The sequence below is a fragment of the Salvelinus fontinalis genome, chromosome 30, assembly GCF_029448725.1.
Source record: "Salvelinus fontinalis isolate EN_2023a chromosome 30, ASM2944872v1, whole genome shotgun sequence".
Taxonomy (NCBI): Eukaryota; Metazoa; Chordata; class Actinopteri; order Salmoniformes; family Salmonidae; genus Salvelinus; species Salvelinus fontinalis.
In genome coordinates, this window is record NC_074694.1 from 13,965,714 (window position 1) to 13,980,375 (window position 14,662).

The following is a 14,662-nucleotide window of genomic DNA, read 5'->3' on the forward strand; positions in this document are numbered from 1 at the left end:
ATGCATTATATTCACATTTTTAGACATTAAACTGGTAATCCTCCCTCTCTCTGGGGTTTGTCTTAAAGTTGTGCTTTACGGAGAGTTAGACAATGCTAGTATAACAGTATCCATAGAGCCCTTTATAAGATGATTATTTAAACAAAAACTGTTGATTCTGCTGATGTTTAACATTATTTCAGCTAAGAAGGCACCAGACAGATGCCAACTTGGGTATCATAAGTATTCAACCACCTTGTATTTTTTCCCCACATTGCGTTATTGTGATTTTATTTTGTTCATATACACAAAATAGTCGATAATGTCAAAGTGTAAAGCAAATTCAACTTTTTTCTTGTATTTTTTTTAGAAATTAATAAAAATGTAATATCTCAATTATAGTATTTTTATTTAGGCAACCTAAATTAGTTCAGGAGGAACATTTGGCTTTACAAATGACATAATAAGTTACATGGACTCATTCTGTGTGAAATAATAGGGGTTGACATGATTTTTTTGAATGACTACTCCTTCCTCGATCCCCCCTACACACAACATCTGTAGGGTCCCTCAGTCAACTATTGAATTTCAAGAACAGATACCACTACAAAGACCAGGGAGCTTTGCGAAAGCCTCATAAAGAAAGGCAGTGATTGGTAGATGGGTAACAATAACAAATCCGATATTGAATACCTATTTAAGCATGGTCAAGTTAATAATGATGCTGTGGATGATGTATTAAACCACCCAGACACAAAGTTGTCCTTCTGAACTGAGCTGCAGGATAGGAAGGAAACTGCTCAGGGATGTCACCATGAGGCCATTGGTGATTTAAAAAACAGCTACAGAGTCCAATGGCTGTGATGGGAGAAAACTGAGGATGGATCAACAACATGGTAGTGACCTAATTGACAGAGTGAAAATCATCAAAATATATATAATCTAAATATTCCAAAACATGCATCCTGTATGCAACAATGCACTTAAGTGATACTACAAAAAAACATGGCAAAGGAATACACTTTTTGGCCTAAATGCAAAAGCCTTATGTTTAGGGCAAATCCAACACACCACATCATTGAGTAACAGCCTCCTTATTTTCAAGCATGGTGTTGGCTGCATCATGGTATGGGTATGGTTGACATCAGCAAAGACGGGGGAGTTTTTCAGGATAAAAATAAACGGGATGGAGCCAAGCACAGGCAAAATCCTAGAGGAAAACCTGCTTCAGTCTGTTTTATCTCAATCTCTTCATTCAGACTCAATCATGGACACTCTTACTGACAGTTGTGGCTGCTTTGCGTGATGTATTGTTGTCTCTACCTTCTTGCCCTTCATGCTTTTGTCTGTGCCCAATAATGTTTGTACCACGTTTTGTGCTGCTGCCATGTTGTGTTGCTTCCATGTTGTTGTCATGTTGTGTTGCTACCATGCTGTCTTGTCATGTGTTGCTGCCTTGCTATGTTGTTGTCTAAGGTCTCTCTTTATGTAGTGTTGTCTCTCTTGTTGTGATGTGTGTTTTGTCCAGTATTTATTTATTTATTTTTTAATCCCAGGAGGCCTTTTGCCTTTTGGTAGGTCGTCATTGTAAATAAAAATTTGTTCTTAACTGACTTGCCTAGTTAAATAAAGGTTAAATTTAAAAAAATCGATATAAAAAAACTCCAGACACTGGGAATTCACCTTTCAGCAGGACACTAACCTACAACACAAGGCCAAATATACAGTGCAGTCGGAAAGTATTCAGACCCCTAGACTTTTCCCACATTTTGTTACGTTACAGCCTTATTCTAAAATTGATTAAAAATAAATGTCCTCATCAATCTACACACAAGTCCCCATAATGACAAAGTTAATTTTTTGGGGAAATTTTAGCAATTTTTGACTTTGCTATTACACTCGAAATTGAGCTCAGGCGCATCCTGTTTCCATTGATCATCCTTAAGATGTTTCTACAACTTGACTGGAGTCCACCTGTGGTAAATTCAATTGATTGGATATGATTTGGAAACGCACCCACCTGTCTATATAAGGTCCCACAGTTGAGAGTGCATGTCAGAGCAAAAACCAAGTCATGAGGTGAAAGGAATTATCCGTTGAGCTCCGAGACAGGATTGTGTCGAGGCACAGATTTGGAGAAGGGTACCTTAAAAAAGTCTGCAGCATTGAAGGTCCTCAAGAACACAGTGGCCTCCATCATTCTTAAATGGAAGAAGTTTGGAACCATCAAGACTCTTCCTAGAGCTGGCCGTTCGGCCAAATCGGCCAATCGGAACGGCCTTGGTCAGGGAGGTGACCAAGAACCCGGTGGTCACTCTGACAGAGCTCCAGTTCCTCCGTGGAGATGGGAGAACCAGAGGGACAACCATCTCTGCAGCCCTCCACCAATCAGGCCTTTACAGTGTAGTTGCCCAACAGAAGCCACTTCTCAGTAAAATGCAGATTACAGCCCGCTTGGAGTTTGCCAAAAGGCACCTAAAGGACTCTCAGACCATGAGAAACAAGATTCTCTGGTCTGATGAAACCAAGATTGAATTCTTTGGCCTGAATGCCAAGCGTCACGTCTGGAGGAAACCTGGCACCATCCCTATGGTGAAGCATGATGGTGGCAGCATCATGATGGGCGGCAGGTAGCCTAGTTGTTAGAGCATTGGGCAAGTAACCGAAATGTTGCTAGATCGAATCCCCTAGCTGACAAGGTAAAAATCTGTCGTTCTGCCCCTGAACAAGGCAGTTAACCCACTGCCGTCATTCTAAATAAGAATTTGTTCTTAACTTTCTTATTTAACCTTAAATAAAGGTTAAATAAAAAAATGTGGGGATACTTTTCAGCGGCAGGGACTGGGAGACTAGTCAGGATGGAGGGAAAGATGAACGGAGCAAAGAAAGATCCTTGATGAAAACCTGCTCGGGACCTCAGACTAGGGTGAAGGTTCACCTTCCAACAGGGCAATGACCCTAAGCACACAGCCTTAGACATTAAATTATGTGAAATAATAGGGGTTGAGAAGTCTCTGAATGTCCTTGAGTGGCCCAGCCAGAGCCCGGGGCTTGAAACCGATTGAACATATCTGGAGAGACCTGAAAATAGCTGCGCAGCGATGCTCCGCATTTGTATTTGTACTTATTATGGATCCCCATTAGCTGCTGCCAAAGCACATAGCTACAGTACTAAATCTATGTGTATGTATAGTGCGTATGTTATTGTGTGTGTGTGTGTGTGTGTGTGTGTGTGTGTGTGTGTGTGTGTGTGTGTGTGTGTGTGTGTGTGTGTGTGTGTGTGTGTGTGTGTGTGTGTGTGTGTGTGTGTGTGTGTGTGTGTGTGTGTGTGTGTGTCTGTGCCAATGTTTGTGTTGCTTCACAGTCCCTCTGTTCCATAAGGTGTTTTTATCCGTTTTTTAAATCTAATTTTACTGCTTGCATCAGTTACTTGATGTGGAATAGGGTTGGCTCTATGTAGTACTGTGTGCCTCCCATAGTCTGTTCTGGACTTGGGGAGTGTGAAGAGACCTCTTGTGGCATGTCTTGTGGGGTATGCATGGGTGTCTGAGCTGTGTGCCAGTAGTTTAGACAGACAGTTCGGTACATTCAACATGTCAATACCTCTCATAAATAAAAGTAGTGATGGAAGTTAATCTCTCCTCCACTTTCAGCCAGGAGAGATTGACATGTATATTATTAATATTAGCTCTGTGTACATCGAAGGGCCAGCTGTGAGCCAAATGCAATTTTCCTAAGTCCTTTTATGTGGCACCTGACCACACGACTGAACAGTAGTCAAGGTGCGACAAAACTAGGGCCTGTAGGACCTGCCTTATTGATAGTATTGTTAAGAAGGCAGAGCATCACTTTATTATAGACAGACTTCTCCCCATCTTAGCTACTACTGCATCAATATGTTTTGACCATGACAGTTTACAATCTAGGGTTACTCCAAGCAGTTTAGTCATCAACTTGCTAAATTTCCACATTATTTATTACAAGATTTGGTTGAGGTTTAAGGTTTAGTGAGTGTTTTGTTCCAAAGACAATGCTTTTATTTGTAGAAATATTTAGGGCTAATTTATTACTTGCCACCCACTCTGAAACTAACTGCAGCTCTTTGTTGAGTGTTGCAGTCATTTCAGTCGCTGTAGTAGCTGACATGTATAGTGTTGAGTCCTCCGCATACATAGACACTCTGGCTTTACTCAAAGTCTGTGGCATGTCATTAGTAAAAATTGAAAAAAGCAACGGGCCTAAACAGCTACCCTTGGAAATTCCTGATTCTACCTGGATTATATTCGAATGGCTTCCATTAAAGAACACACTCTGTGTTCTGTTAGACAAGTAACTCTTTATCCACATTATAGCAGGGGGTGTAAAGCCATAACACATACGTTTTTCCAGCAGTAGACTATGATCAATAATGTCAAAAGCTGCACTGAAGTCTAACAAGACAGCACCCACAACCATTTTATCATCAATTTCTCTCAGCCAATCATCAGTCATTTGTGTTGTGCTTTTTTAGTGTCCTTTCCTATAAGTGTGCTGAAATGCTGTTGTCAATTTGTTTACTGTGAAATATCATTGTATCTGGTCAAACACCATTTTTTCCATAAATTTACTAAGGGTTGGTAACAGGCTGATTGGTCGGCTATTTGAGCCAGTAAAGGGGGATTTACTATTCTTGGGTAGTGGAATGACTTTAGCTTCCCTCCAGTTCTGAGGGCACACGCTCTCTAGTAGGCTTAAATTAAAGATGTGACAAATAGGAGTGGCAATATCGTCAGCTATTATCCTCAGTAATTTTCCATCCAGATTGTCAGACCCCGGTGGCTTGTTATTGTTGATAGACAACAATACTTTTTTCACCTTTTCCACACTGACTTTACGGAATTCAAAAGTACAATTCTTGTCTTTCATAATTTGGTCCGATATACTTGGATGTGTAGTGTCAGCGTTTGTTGCTGGAATGTCATCCCTAAGTTTGCTTATCTTGTTAATGAAAAAGTAATTAAAGTAGTTGGCAATATCATTCAACCTGACAGAGCTTGAGAGGATCTGCAGATCTGCAGAGAAGAATAGGAGAAACTCCCCAAATACAGGTGTGCCAAGCTTGTAGCGTCATACCCAAGAAGACTCAAGGCTGTAATCGCTGCCTAAGGTGCTTCAACAAAGTACTGAGTAAAGGGTCTGAATACTTATGTAAATGTGATATTTCGAGTTTTTGTTATTGTAATAAATTTGCAAACATTTCTAAAAATCAGTTTTTGCTTTGTCATTACGAGGTATTGTGTGTAGATTGATGAGGGGAAAAAAATATTTGATCCATTTTAGAATAAGGTTGTAATGTAACAAAATGTGGAAAAAGTTAAGGGGTCTGAATACTTTCCGAATGCACTCTAGGTACCGGAGTGGTTTATACCTGACGTGGTCCAAAATCTATAAGTGGTACCATATCACCGTATTAAACAACATGATCAAATAAACAATTTCTAAGTATATTAACAAATACTCTATTGTCAGATAACAGTTTGCATGCCTTTCATTCACATATACAGGACTCCACAATCACCCAACCTCAACCCAATTGAGATGGTTTGGGATGAGTTGGACCGCAGAGTAAAGGAAAAGCAGCCAACAAGTGTTCAGCATATGTGGGAACTCCTTCAAGACTGTTGGAAAAGCATTCCAGGTGAAGCTGGTTGAGAGAATGCCAAGAGTGTGCAAAGCTGTCATCAAGGCAAAGGGTGGCTACTTTGAAGAATCTCAAATATAGTTTAAATTGTTGAACACTTTTTTGGTTACTACATGGTTACTCCGTATGCGTTATTTCATAGTTTTGATGTCTTCACTATTATTCTACAATGTAGAAAAACCCTTGAATGAGTAGGTGTGTCCAAACTTTTGACTGGTACTGTATTTACAGAGTTACATTAACATTTCAGTAATTTAGCAGACGGTGTTATTCATAGCGACATACAACGCATTCATCTTCAGTACTGTAGCTAGGTGAGACAATCACAAATCACAGGACGGACAAGAGACCAGAGGTGACAAAACGGATTGCTCAGGTTGGGGTGTAGGTTTTGAGCATAGCCTGAAGGTACGGAGGGTCTGCTCCGTAGGCAAGCACCATGGTCTTGTAGTGGATGCAAGATTTGACTGGAAGCCAGCAGTGTGAGAATGACCAGGGTGTGATGGGAGAATTTGGGAAGGTTGAGCACCAAGCGGGCTACGGCGTTCTGGGTGGCTTGCAGGGGTTTGATGGCACAAGCGGGGTGCCCAGCCAACAGAGAGTTGCAGAGATAAAAAACACAAAAAACATCGGTTCCTATAAGTTAGAACAACTAACACCATTTCTTGATGGGTGACAGTTGATGTTCTGGTTGTGGGGGGATAAGAGATGCATTACCCAAGACAATCATCAACCAAAGGTAGTTATCTAAGTCTTGTTAGGTTTACAAGGTCATTTTAGCCACTGTTGTCTGTCGCTGTTTTATCAAACAGCAAAATGCAGACCCTCGATTCTAATTTAACCACACTTGTCATGCCTCTTAATCTCCCAGTTCAAACAGTATGGGCCATGACAAGCAAATGTGAAGCAAACAGAAGGCGCGTCTCTCGGTCCTTGGCATCCCGGGTGACATTGGGACAGTGAGTAGTGTGACTTGAGTCCTGCTTAATCAAAAGCGCAAGCTAGAGCGAGGACAGCGAGTGAATCCACATTATATTACATTTTATAAATTTACAGTTAGTGCATGCATCTTAAGGTAGCTGGGTGAGACAACCACCTATCAAATCAAATGTTATTTTTAATTTGCTTTGTAAACAACAAGTGTAGACTAACAGTGAAATGCATACTTACGGGCCCCTCCCAACAATACAGAGAGCAGAATCGGTCAGGAGCCTGTAAAATGGCCGCTATCCACTGCAGTGTGATATCACCATCTCAGTCATAGTAAGTCAAATTCTTCCTCAATAGAGTCAGTGCTAGTAAGAAAAGACAAGTGCAGGTGTTATTAATCACACGATTCATCCCACATGCTATGGAGTTAATCACATCTTCTAGGGCAGTCGTTCTCAAACCTCTTCTCGGGGACCCCCAGCTGTTAACTATTCCACACCTAACACACCTGATTCAACTTGTCAACTAATCATCAAGCCCTTGATTAGGTGAATCAGGGTAGTTGGTTCAGGGCTACAACAACATTATCAAATGTCTGGGGGTCCCCAAGAACCACTGCTCTAGGGTAGCCCCATCGGACAGAGCAATCTTGTGGAAAACCAAAGTTATAAGTCTTTTTTCCTACCTGCAGGTCTAATATCTCCCCAGTCCCCTCCTCGTGTCAGAAGATATGAAAGAGGCCCCTTGAGTGAGCTGTGTCAGGAGGACCATAGGTTGAAATGGGTGTTGACTCACATATCCTGGTGCCTGGTGAGGGGGGGTCGTTATGGAGAGAGATCCTGGTCCCTGGTGAGGGAGGGTTGTTATGGAGAGAGATCCTGGTCCCTGGTGAGGGAGGGTTGTTATGGAGAGAGATCCTGGTCCCTGGTGAGTGAGGGTTGTTATGGAGGGAGATCCTGGTCCCTGGTGAGTGAGGGTTGTTATGGAGGGAGATCCTGGTCCCTGGTGAGTGAGGGTTGTTATGGAGAGAGATCCTGGTCCCTGATGAGTGAGGGTTATAATGGAGAGAGATCCTGGTCCCTGGTGAGTGAGGGTTGTTATGGAGGGAGATCCTGGTCCCTGGTGAGTGAGGGTTGTTATGGAGAGAGATCCTGGTCCCTGATGAGTGAGGGTTATAATGGAGAGAGATCCTGGTCCCTGACGAGTGAGGGTTGTAATGGAGAGAGATCCTGGTCCCAGGTGAAGGAGGTTCGTTATGGACAGAGACACAGTAGGTGGACTCTGGGATAAGGGCATTGTATTATCCCAGGTAAGTAGAATGCCACAATAGGACACGGGTAGAACACAGCAACCAGGTAGAACACAGACTGTGCACGGAGGGCAGACAGATAAACCATCAATTTGAAAAGGCAGATTGAATGAGCCATTTGTCTTAATATCATACGTAGCTTCTACAATAATAACATTTGGTAGCATTGTACTATAAAGGGCCTTGGACAAACACATAGAAACTGAAGAAACCGAAGAAAACTGAAAAGGATCTTTCGGCTACCAGATGATGTCCTTGGACATAAATTAACTGCTAATAGAAATAAATGTTGCATGAGTGAGTTAACCAATCAGTTTTGTGCGCATCTGTACATAGATGGGCATTAGTCCAATTATGTGTAGAGGGTGAAGTGATGGGCATTCTGCCATCCATGCATCCTTTGACGTATTAGCCTCCCACTATTTGTTTTACAGTAGCCATAGCAACATTGCCACAGATGAAGATATCTCTTTTGGGGCACGTACAACATCATCAGACAAAGATGACAAATAGATGACTCCACCCCACTGAGTGAAAAACTCCAGCAGTACCATGGGGATATCAAGCTGTATCGCAACCGGTCGTGATTGGGAGTCCTATAGGGCGGCGCACAATTGGCCCAGCGTCGTCCGGGTTTGGCCGGTGTAGACCGTCATTGTAAATAAGAATTTCTCCTTAACTGACTTGCCTAGTTAAATAATGGTAAAAAAAACTCCTGATAAGAAACATCACATTCATTTATAGCCAATCATTTACATGTTATTTTTCAAGACATGACTGGGTATTTACAGCAGTATGACACACATTGGATACTTATATAAATATGTTAGATGTCATTCTACATGCTTTTTGTCCTCAATGCATTTGATGTCCTCTGAAAGCCCATCAGTATATCAGTGGTGGTTGGGATGAGGATGGGTGTCCTACAGACCGTAATGATGAATAGGAGTCCCCGGGAAGCAGAGCGGATGAGTGTTGTCTGAGATCTATAACAACCCCCAAAGAGGCACCAAATTTCCACTTTAAGAACCACTTAACTGCAGACAAAACAAGCAATTTGTTCCCACAAACTCTGTTGGTAATCTGGAAAACACCAAGGCTGTATATGATTGAGTGCGTGTCATCCTTAGAGGACACCTCCTTGATTGTGGTGTAAACAAAATAACAATTGTTTGTTGTGCCACCATTTCTGAAATAAAAAATTCAATTCCCAAGGAGTATCTCTCAAATGTGACAGCAGAAGGATAGCTTGAAGGCCCAATTCTTCCTCTGGAAAGAAGGGTACAGATTTTAGCTGCAGGCCATTTTCAGAACTTACCTGATTAAAATAGAACTTCACCAGATGCTCCGTTGTACAAAATCCAAAAGCTGACAAAAAAAATGTTGTACATGAGAAATGTTCACTGTCATTTTACTGTTTTCTTTTTCTTTTGTATTTCTTTACTTATATATTGTTTACCTAATACCTATTTTTTACTTAAAAATTGTACTGTTGGTTAGGGCTTGTAAGTAAGCATTTCACTGTAAGGTGTGCACCTGTTGTATTCAGCGCATGTGACAAACTTTGATTTTGAAATATTTTGCTGTTAAATTTGCAGTGTTGCTGGCAGGGCCAAATAATGACAGGCTATCACACATAAATATCAAGTGAAATTATCCTGTCGTTAAGGGGTCAAGTGCTGAATAGTGTCATCACAAGCTATAAAGTACTTTCTAGGTGTCCTTCATGGTCATTTAGATGTTTCATCTGTACGTATGGCCATTTGCCCATTGGAGCACTAACAGTACATAGCATTTTACCTCCAATGTTAATTGTGAGTGAAGGGTAAAGAAATAAAGAACAGTGAAAGACAAGGGAGAGAGAGTGAGGGTACTGGACGTGCTTTGATGACATGACAAAGACCATGCAAGAATGTCTACAATAAAAAAAAAAAGGCTCAGTACACAGGGCATCAGTATTTGTCTTGAGAAAAACTGAAGGCATCATGGAAAAAAACTAATATGGGTTTTGTGTTAGAAAGGTGTTAGAAAATGTTGAAGAGGGTAAAGTATACTCATGATGACTGTAATGGGTTTGTAGTGGGACAGAGAATAACAATTACACCAAGGGTTATTTTGGCTGGGCTCCATGAAAGAGTAAACTATTTTGTGTCACAGCCGGACGCCCTCTGAATAGGCAGACAAACCAGCAGGACAGGAAGAGCAACGAAAAACGCCACTACAGAGGCTGCTCAACAGGACTGTAAATATGATTTATTCATTCACCAGATCACTATATAATGCTCAAAAGTATTAGTGAGCTCACACAAAAAATAAACAGCATAAGTTAAAAAAAGACAACTTTATAACCTCCACCACAACTGAACAGTAAGAAGATTTCAAAGCAAGATCTAAAAACAAAAATCTGATGGCACCTTAAAAGTTTGTCACAAATAAATAATCAATAATGTAATAATCTAAATAATGTCATTTGAGTCAAATTAGTTTGAAAATAAGTTGAACATTTGTTTGACTTCCCATTTGGTGTGGATGGATTCAAATATGAAGTCATTCATTGTTCTGTCTCAGGAGAACCATCTCACTTAGTCCTTTTCCATGGAAACAGGCTGCGGATGGCACTTGTGGTCTGAATAAGTATGTAACAGTTAGCCTTTAAATCTAGGCATGCAATCCCATACGACCATGCTTTTAACAGACAAACAGTACCAGTCAAAAGTTAGGACACACCTACTCATTTCGAGGGTTTTGTGAAGACTTCAAAAAACTATGAAATAACACATATGGAATCATGTATAACCAAAAAGCGTTATACAAATCAAAATATATTTTATATTTGAGATACTTCAAAGTAGCCACCCTTTGTCTTGATGACAGCTTTGCACACTTTTGGCATTCTCTCAACCCGCTTCATGAGGACTGCTTTTCCAACAGTGAAGTAGTTCCCACATATGTTGAGCACTTGTTAGCTGCTTTTCCTTCACTCTGCGGTCCAGTTCATTCCAAACCATCTCAATTGGGTTCAGGTCGGGTGATTGTGGAGGCCAGGTCATCTGATGCAGCACTCCATCACTCTCCTTCTTGGTCAAATAGCCCTTACACAGCCTGGATGTGTGTTGGGTCATTGTCTTGTTGAAAAACAAATGATAGTTCCACTAAGCCCAAACCAGATGGAATGGTGTATCGCTGCAGAATGCTGTGGTAGCCATGCTCGTTAAGTGTGCCTTGAATTTTAAATAAATCACTGAGTCACCAGCAAAGCACCATCACACATCCTCCTCCATGCTTCACGGTGGGAACCACACATGCGGAGATGATCTGTTCACCTCATCTGCGTCTCACAAAGACACTGTGGTTGAAACTAAAAAAAAACTCAAATTTGGAGTCATCAGACTAAAAGGACAGATTTCCACTGGTATAATGTCCATTGCTCATGTTTCTTGTCCCAAGCAAGTCTCTTCTTATTATTGGTGTCCTTTAGTAGTGGTTTCTTTGCAGCAATTCGACCGTGAAGGCTTGATTCACAGTCTCCTCTGAACAGTTGATGTTGAGACGTGTCTGTTACTTGAACTCTGTGAAGCATTTATTTGGGCTGCAATTTTTGATGCTGGTAACTCTAATAAACATTCTCTGCAGCAGAGGTAACTCTGGGTCTTCTTTTCCTGTGGCGGTCCTTATGAGAGCCCGTTTCATCACAGCGCTTGGTTTTTGCGACTGCACTTGAAGAAACGTTCAAAGTTCTTGACATTTTCCGCATTGACTGAGCTTCGTGTCTTAAATTAATGATGGACTGTCATTTCTCTTTGCTTATTTGAGCTGTTCTTGCCATAATATGGACTTGGTCTTTTACCAAATAGGGATATCTTCTGTATACCACCCGTACCTTGTCACAACACAACTGATTGGCTCAAACGCATTAAGAAGGAAAGAAAGTCCACAAATTAACTTTTAACAAGGAACACCTGTTAATTAAAATGCATTCCAGGTGACTACCTCATGAGGCTGGTTGGGAGAATGCCAAGCGTGTGCAGAGCTGTCATCAAGGCAAAGGTACTTTGAAGAATCTCAAATATAAAACCTATTTTGATTTGTTTAAAACTTTTTTGGTTACTACATGATTCCATATATTATTATTATTCATAGCTGATGTCTTCACTATTATTCTATGATGTAGAAAATAATAAAAAATTAAGAAAAACCCTGGAATGAGTAGGTGTGTCCAAACTTTTGACTCATACTGTATACAATCATTGGCAGGAAGACCAGGGACATGATGCTGCTCTGCGAAGAGCTTAAGAGGCTCACTAGCAGATCCCACAACAGGTAAATGTCACTGACTGAGCAAAGCCATAAAACGTAGCTTCCAAACCATTTAACAGTACAAAATCGTAATAAAATGTGGGCAACAGACCATGTGTATGCTGTACATCATTAACAACGTTGGTATTCCAAACTCAAATGAAGCCACATTGTGTGACTGACCATAAACTTACTGTAAGTTAATTAGATTTTTACTCACCTAAACCATTAAAGGGATAGTTCGTGATTTTAGCAGAGGCCCTTTATTTACTTCCCCAGAGTCAGATGAACTTGTGGAAGTCCAGTATAAAAGGACGTTAAAAAGTAGTTTCGCGAGCCAAGGCTAATTAACGTTAGCGCAATGACTGGAAGTTTACGCGAACAGCTAGCATCCAGTCATTGCGCTAACGCTAGATAACAATTGTGCTAATGCTAGTGAATAACTTCCTTAAAACTGCACGCAGGTACATACAAATGGTATCCACGAGTTAATCTCATTGCCAAAATCCCGAACTAATCCTTTAATGTGTTGAGCCCATGACATCTCCAATGATTATGAAAATCAAGGTAGGTACCCTCCATAAAATTCACCATAGAAAACATCTCTTTGAACAGCTAAAAATGTCCCATTTAATTGATTGGCATCAATACAGGAGTCTGAGGTAATAATGATTGAAATACTGGAATTCCTATGAGGGGCTGGCTAGTGAGCTACATATTTGTATTTAGTGTGACAGAAAATGTAAAATGTTTTTGCTGTAAATCTATATATAAAAAAATCGACACTTCAGGAGGAGGAAAAAAAAAAAGAATAATAAAAAGCGATGTATTTTTTTTTACAGGCACACACTGGTATGTATACCCTTCCATCCTAATAAAACCTTAATAAATGAACCCCTGAAAAAAAACAATCCCTGAATAGAACCAAAAACACACACTAAAAGATCTCTGAACAGTGGTTGTAAAACTGGAGCAGTGTGTTGGAAGGCTGAGGCAGGCACAGCAGTGTTTTAGGCTAATTAGATAACATGAGGCACGCTCAGTCGATCTCTGGCATGCACCTGCAACATTTGACCATTCTGCTCTGCTTCTTGGGTTCCCTGAAGCCATCACTGTCTCCTGCGTCCAGCAGTCCATCCTGGTAGTTACCATACTCAGCAATGGCATCCTCTACTCGTGTGATGTAGAGCCAGCTAATGATCACGCCCAAGAACTGCAAACACAAGGAGATTCAGAGTCAGAGATGGGAAATAGAGTCTTGAACTACAGCCTTGGGGAAGATGACCTTGCTTTAGCAAGCACTAGTTCAATGTCAAATCAAATTGTATTTGTCACATACACATGGTTAGCAGATGTTAAAACAAGTGTAGCGAAATGCATGCGTTTCTGGTTCTGACTGTACAGTAATATCTAACAAGTAATCTAACAATTCCCCAACAACTACCTAATACACACAAATCTAAAGGGGTGAATGAGAATATGTACATATAAATATATGGATGAGCGATGGCCAAGCAGCATAGGCAAGGTGCAATAGATGGTATAAAATACACTATATACATGTGATATGAGTAATGTAAGATATGTAAACATTATTAAAGTGGCATTGTTTAAAGTGACTAGTGATCCATTTGTTAGTGGCCAGTGATTGAGTCTCCATGTAGGCAGCAGCCTCTTGGAGTTAGTGATGGCTGTTTAGCAGTCTGATGGCCTTGAGAAAGAAGATGTTCTCTTCAGTCTCTCGGTCCCAGCTTTGATGCACCTGTACTGACCTCGCCTTTTGGATGGTAGCGGTGTGAACAGGCAGTGGATCGGGTTGTTGTTGTCCTTGATGATCTTTTTGGCCTTCCTGTGACATCGGGGTGCTATAGGTGTCATGGAGGGCAGGTAGTTTGCCCCCGGTGATGTGTTGTGCAGACCGCACCACCCTCTGGAGAGCTTTGCGGTTGAGGGCGGTGCAGTTGCCGTACAGCCCGACAGGATGCTCTCGATTGTGGATCTGTAAAAGTTAGTCAGGGTTTTGGGTGACAAGCCACATTTCTTCAGCCTCCTGAGGTTGAAGATGCGGTGTTGCGCATTCTTCACCACAATGTCTGTGTGGGTGGACTATTTGAGTTTGTCGTTGATGTGTACGCCGAGAAACTTAAAAAACGTTCCACTTTCTCCACTGCTGTCCCTTCGATGTGGATAGGGGGGTGCTCCCTCTGCTGTTTCCTGAAGTCCACGATCATCTCCATTGTTTTGTTGACGTTGAGTGAGAAAGATTGGGGTACTTTGGATCTACAGTGCATTACCGACCACTGTCTTTTTTCTTTGAGGGAGGGGGTTGTCAATAAGCAAATTTGTCCCGTTTCACATCATGACATTTTGTCCTTGATACAAAATACATTTCAAAAACTTTGTCTGAAGCATGCATTTAACCAAAAGCACAGACCTGAGACAGACGAGAGCTGATCTTTGAACACACA

General features: G+C 41.2%; 1 protein-coding gene across 1 annotated transcript in view; it reads right to left on the minus strand.

Annotated features, from left to right (window-relative positions):
- Nucleotides 1-10,782: 10,782 nt before the first annotated feature.
- LOC129828676 (tetraspanin-15-like) overlaps nt 10,783-14,662 on the minus strand; it is a 34,067-nt gene continuing 30,187 nt past the window's right edge. Inside the window, exon 8 of the mRNA XM_055889805.1 lies at nt 10,783-13,407. Within this exon, the coding sequence (XP_055745780.1) occupies nt 13,234-13,407 (174 nt within the window). The 3' untranslated portion in view covers nt 10,783-13,233. The remainder of the gene's footprint in view (nt 13,408-14,662) is intronic.